This window comes from Teleopsis dalmanni, chromosome 2, assembly GCF_002237135.1.
Source record: "Teleopsis dalmanni isolate 2A chromosome 2, ASM223713v2, whole genome shotgun sequence".
NCBI lineage: Eukaryota > Metazoa > Arthropoda > Insecta > Diptera > Diopsidae > Teleopsis > Teleopsis dalmanni.
The window spans coordinates 231,717,115-231,723,392 of NC_051847.1; the positions used below are offsets into that span (position 1 = coordinate 231,717,115).

Genomic DNA, 6,278 nt, shown 5'->3' on the forward strand with positions numbered 1-6,278 from the left:
CTTCTTAGAACGGACTTGCATCTACTTTTAGTGCATCGACTCTCTTGTTTGAAAGAGTTTTAGTACACATTTATATATATGTATCATATGATTATTTCATATAATAAATATTTTTTTCAAATTACGGTAATGATCTGAAATCCCTCCTTGAAAGTCTAGCTATCGTCCTGTTTATAATTTTAGATTTGTTTTTTTTTCTATTTCTATTTTTTCTTATTGCAAAAGTGAGCTTTTAATTGCAAAAATAAAAAAATTATTATAGTAGTAATGGTGTTATAAATTGATTTTATCCACCATATACCCAGCTCTGTAAATTTTATAAAAAAAAAATCTCCCAATGAAACTAAGTATTTGTATTGAAAGAGCCGGACTAGGATATAAAACATATTCCTGCTTCCATCACGTAATCAAGTCGTGTATATAGCTTCGAATAATGATCTGTAATGATGCACATTAGCTACTTAATTCGACTTCTTGTTAAACTTAATGGAGTAAAGTTCTTTTGTGGCTTATATTTGATCAAACAAAATGTTCTTAGTTGTTAAATAACATAAAAATTAAATTTTCGCTGAAACTTTTCTATAAATGTAAACAGAAAAAGACTTTAAAGACCCTTCTTCTGAAAAGATACCTTCATTAATTCAATTGTTTTTACTTATTAATAATAATCGTAAATGTACAAAAAAAAAAAACTAAAAAATTACAACTGTTACGGAAATCAACTGAGCATCAAATTTTTATAATAATCATAAAAATTATGCTTATAATTTATTATAAGCTAGTATTATCACTAGTAGATCACAGCTATAATAGTCGTTATTCATATGGTTTTTCCTGATCAAACAAATGAAGTTGAAACAATTACTGAGCATATATTAGAGTACCGAGAAGCAAATATCTTATTAACATAAAGTAACAACGCAACAATAATTTAAAAGACTTGAGAAAATCAATGAAATAAATTTAAAAATTTTTTAAGAATTTTTTTTTTAATATTAGAAAATTCGTTAGCTATCTAAATAATAATCAAAACATTTTAAGGCCAGACTGAAACAAACAAAAAATTAAATTAATAACAACTATTCAAAAATATATTAAAATATATATAAATCTAAAAAAAAAACAAAGAACACACAAAACATGAAATAGCCTATTTCAATTAAAAAAAAAACTACTACGTCACCTTCACCAAACACTTACTACTAAATCTATTTTTCAAACAACAATTATTGGTTAAATTAAAAAAATATATGTACATTTATTAATTAGTATAATTTGTAATAATATATAGTAAATATTAATTACTATATTTAACTTAAAAATCAATGAAAAATCTCAAAAAATCAGCAATTTAAAATGTACCTATGTCTTAACAGAAGATTATTATTATCATAAACTATATGTATAATAAGAAAAACTAAATTACATATATATACATATATGTAATTAATCACAGTCACTTACAAAAATAAATTAAAGAATTTATAGTAATTTTATGAATCGAATATTTAATATTAAAAATTAAAGAGTATATTAATTATTTAAATTGAAGGGTCTTTCGAAATTAAATAAATCATTTGAATTATTTTAGGTCAATTATAAAGGCAATTGTAATCTCATTTAAGTAAAATAAAATTAATATTATGATTAAACATTAAATACATATATAAATATATAACAATGCAAATATAATTAAATATCAATTTAAAATCAAGCAAATAAAGTTCATAGAAAATGTATAGGAAAAATTATGTCAATATTATGAAAACTGCAATTAAAACTTTTAAAGTTAAAAAAGAAATTTATTGAAATAATTAAAAAAAAATAATTCAAATAAATAAAATATTCATATTATTACATATACATTAAAATGAACAACGATAAAATTTATGCAAAAAAGTAATTAAAAAAAAGTTAATTATAAAATTTTTATTTGTAAAAATTAAACAAAATGTACAAAATATTTTTAATATGTTTTTAAAAAAAATTAGTTTAATTTTAATTCATAATTAATTATATTATTTAAGTACAAAACAAAAACAGCAAATAAAACAAAAAACAAAATGATTCATATTTTAATAAACCGCATATTTCACGGTGCTATATATGTTTTTATATTATTTTAATTCAATAAATAATTTAAAAAATAATATATAATTAATATAAGTTCTTATGAAGTTATTCAATTGTGCGAAGTTTTAAATGCAATTATATATAATACATATTTATATATACACATATATAAAATTTATCCAAAATTTATAAAATCATGCGAGTCAAAATAAAGTCAACTATAAGGCAATTAATACGAATATCTTTTAGCATAAACCTTAGAACATTCGTTCCCACTGTCACACCTCACCAACACTTCTCAAGCACAAATCAATATCACAAAACATTGTAGTCATATCACCGTAAAATATATTACTAAACTATCTCACCGCAGAATAAATTCACGAAAATATTTCTCAATTCGCCTTATTACGTTTTGTTTCTGTGTTTAAATAATTATTTTATATTAAATTTAATTAAACTTTAAGCATACATATGATATATATGTAATTATTTTCATTAAGGACATTTGTTCATTTATATATAACATATATTAAAGTATATATAAAATTATAAAGAAATATCTATATATTTAAATAGTAATAATTTTATTATATAATATTGTGTATCATAAAATATATATAAATATTTGAATATATATATATATAATATATAAATAAACGATTAAAGTATACATTATATAATATATTCATTGTAAGTTATAAATTGAAATTACAGATGTTATCAATAAAGACGATAGTTGAAAATTATAAATAATAAATTTTCTTCTTGTTTTTTTTTTTATAAGTTTATAAAAAATAAACATACAATTGAACCTTTAATCCAATGATTCCCAACCTTTTTTTGAGCAAGGACCCCCATTGATATTGTTTGTTTAAATTTGATACATGGATGATTTTTAACCATCTCGTGGACCATTGCTATAGCCGCAGTTTAGGTTAGGTTAGATTATTATAGGGTCAGTACGGATCTTTTTAGTTCTATAAATCCATTCTGATAATTTAAAAAATTTGAAGCAGTTTAAGCATTAGGAAGGAAAGTTTTTTGTATCTGACTGAAATCGTCTAAAAAATTAGTACCTAATATGTTGAATAATTTTAGACTATGACTGCTTGGACTATAAGTCTTGAATACTGCTTACGGTGAATATATAAGATTGATTTGATTGCATACTGGATCAGTTTTTTTTGGGAGAAAAACTTATGTAATACTGTTTCTACTGTAATCTTACAGTAGAACCAAAAAGAATTAACATTTACAACAGTTGGCAATTGATCTGGTTTGGTCCTAGTAAGTATAGTGAGTAAAAAGTTTAAACTAAATTTATATCATACCCCATAAGCAATGTTATTTATTTGTTTTTTTTTTTTGTTTCAAAACAATTGAGAAAAGATTTTTCAGATTCAGTGGAGATATGGCAAGGAAAGTTTCTAACTGTAGCTCTATGTGTCTAACAAGCTTGAATAGGGTTTATAATTATAATTACTACATATGTATATAATACCAACGTTACATATAGAAATTTGATAAATAAAAGTAATGATTAATTCTTTTCCAGAGCGTAGGTAGAGAGATACGCTCATTGCTCATTGCGACGGACATGGGCCTATTGGATCGTTTTGAACCACTTGATCCTACTTTAGGAATACATTCGCCATTAACCGAAAAGCCTCGTAAACATCAAAATATCTTGAGCGCGGATATATATAAACACGGTTTATATTAAATTATAGAAATATTATTATTTAAGAATTAAATTAGTTAACTATGGATTTGTCCAAATTCAATGACAATATATATTGACATAAAAAAAATTTAGTTTTATTTTATTCTTATCAAAGTTGGTCGAAAATTTTATTATAACAAAAGTCGAAATTTTCGTAATAAAAAGTTACGAAAAAATTGTAAAAGGTGAGAAAAAAAATCTTCTTTAATAGTTTGCATATATAATAACATACATAATATATATACATATACTTCGAACATTATATAAGATCTATTTTTAGACCTTCAATTAATCTGTAAGAAAAATTCTTGAAAATTCTTAACGCGTTTGGTATTCATTGTTTATGTAAGTACATTTATTAAAATAAAAAAAAAACTTAATAATCATATTAAGTGAATTAATACATCATATACATCCCAACCATGTTCCTTCAATTTGTTCCAAATTTATAAAGAGTACACACCTCTGTCTGACTTTGTTATGAATACAACTCTGTTTCTGTTGGCCAAATTTAATCACTTTTCCTTGATTGTTTCGATCAAGTGGTGGAGTTCTGAGCTGTGGAATATCGAATTAGCTGTTGAACCAGTCTGGAGCAGCTTGTAATAAACAATTATATTCTAATCTTATCAAAAAATCAATCTAACTTTTTAATTGAGCGATTGTTGGTTTTATATAATTGGATTAGTATTGTCAGATATATGAGCAACAATACCATCCAGTCACTACTATACTACCTAATAATTAGAAATACTCAGATATGATTCGTAACTCAGGAAATCAGTAAAATTCTAATTTTTCTATACAATTGTTTTTGAGACATTAAAAGGGTCGGTAAGGTTTGATAATTTAATACATTACCGAGGCTGCAGGTCTGATATTTTTTTCGATCACATTAAATATATTATATTATATATATTTATTTGTAAAGAATTTACAATATTTTAAATATTACCAAATAATTGTAAAAAAAATCCCTTTTAATTTTTCACAAAGTTAAATTATAGGAGATATCCAGTAATATCTAGTATCATATATTCTTACTGTTTAATAATCATGTTTTGATTGATTCACCAGTTATGTCTTGTGGCATAAGTCAGTATCTTGCTTCTTCTAAATCATATCTTAAAAAAATCATTTTAAAGTTTATAATTTATAACAACAATCACAGTTAATCTAACATCATGGATGGATTGAACAGTCCTCGCTTACGCTTTAAGACAAGTTATGATGAAACTGTCTATCCTAGTCGGTAAGTATTCAACTAAACATATGATTACAGTATATGATATACAATATCTGATATACATTTAATTTATAATTAAGTGATATGATGCGTAGACAACGCATCTTATCGGTTAAGAACATGGGACTTCAGGACATACCAGCTGATGTTTTTCGTGTTGCTAATGAAGAGCTTATTTCCATTGTAGATTTATCCAAAAATCTGTTGGATGGTCTTCCGAATGGGTAGGAATATTAAAAGAAATGTATATTAAAACCTAACTTATTTATATTAATTTGTCAGAATTTTTGTCCTGGAAATGAACCTTTCGGAACTGAATTTGTCAAATAATTTAATTCGTTTCTTGTCGCCCGCTATTGCATACTTCAAACGCTTAGTGATTCTCAATTTGTGCACCAATGGATTAACAGAACTGCCAGATGAATTCGCAGAGTTAACAGCTTTAGCTGATCTCAATTTATCCAGCAATCGGTAATGCCTTTTTTTTCTTATTTAAGAATAGAATATAAAAGAATATTTTACAGCTTTGAAGATGTTCCAAATTGTATTTACAAATTACCGCATTTGGAGGTTCTTTCGTTGGCTGATAATCATATTAAAATCATTGATCCTTCTGAAAGAGGATTCGGTGGTTTGAAGTCTTTACTTAATCTTGATTTAAGTAACAATCATATCAGTCAAGTTCCCCCCACTCTTGGAAATTTAACAAATATTGTGTAAGTTTAAGTGAGGCTCAATGAGTTAATGATTGAAATTAATTGTTTTTACTTTTAAGTTTTTTGTGCCTTATTGGAAACCCATTTCGTAATCCTCGCCATTCAGTACTAGAAAAGGGTACCAAAGCTGTTTTAGCTTACTTACGCAATCTTATTCCAAGTGAAGATTCACACACACAATATTGAGATGATTCGTGTATACCTTATATATTTAATATCTCATGTTTATACATAAGATATATATTTTTTGTCTTGCATCTTAAAATTAATTGTTTTACAACAACAAAAAAAGATATTACCAAATTATTAGTATTTTATTAAAATCAAATTTTTTTCTTTTTTACAATTCTTTTTTGCAGAAGTGTATTATATCAGTCATCTATTATTAGTTACATTAATAAAATGAAGAAATATTACATTTCATATATGAATATAAATTTCATGATGTGATCATAAAATTTTTGGTGCTGTTAGCTGATATTTGGACATAAATTTACTGTATCTATATGAGTTAATT

The 6,278-nt window shown here is 24.4% G+C and overlaps 1 protein-coding gene across 1 annotated transcript; it reads left to right on the forward strand.

The window, feature by feature from the left end:
* The first annotated feature begins 4,077 nt into the window (after positions 1 to 4,077).
* Positions 4,078 to 6,030, forward strand: LOC119684156 (leucine-rich repeat-containing protein 40-like). The gene is made up of 6 exons (XM_038098125.1): positions 4,078 to 4,144; positions 4,971 to 5,051; positions 5,126 to 5,269; positions 5,328 to 5,516; positions 5,570 to 5,761; positions 5,821 to 6,030. The coding sequence occupies exons 2-6, from the start codon at positions 4,984 to 4,986 to the stop codon at positions 5,945 to 5,947; spliced, it is 720 nt and encodes a 239-aa protein (XP_037954053.1). The 5' UTR covers positions 4,078 to 4,144; positions 4,971 to 4,983; the 3' UTR covers positions 5,948 to 6,030.
* Positions 6,031 to 6,278: the final 248 nt, after the last annotated feature.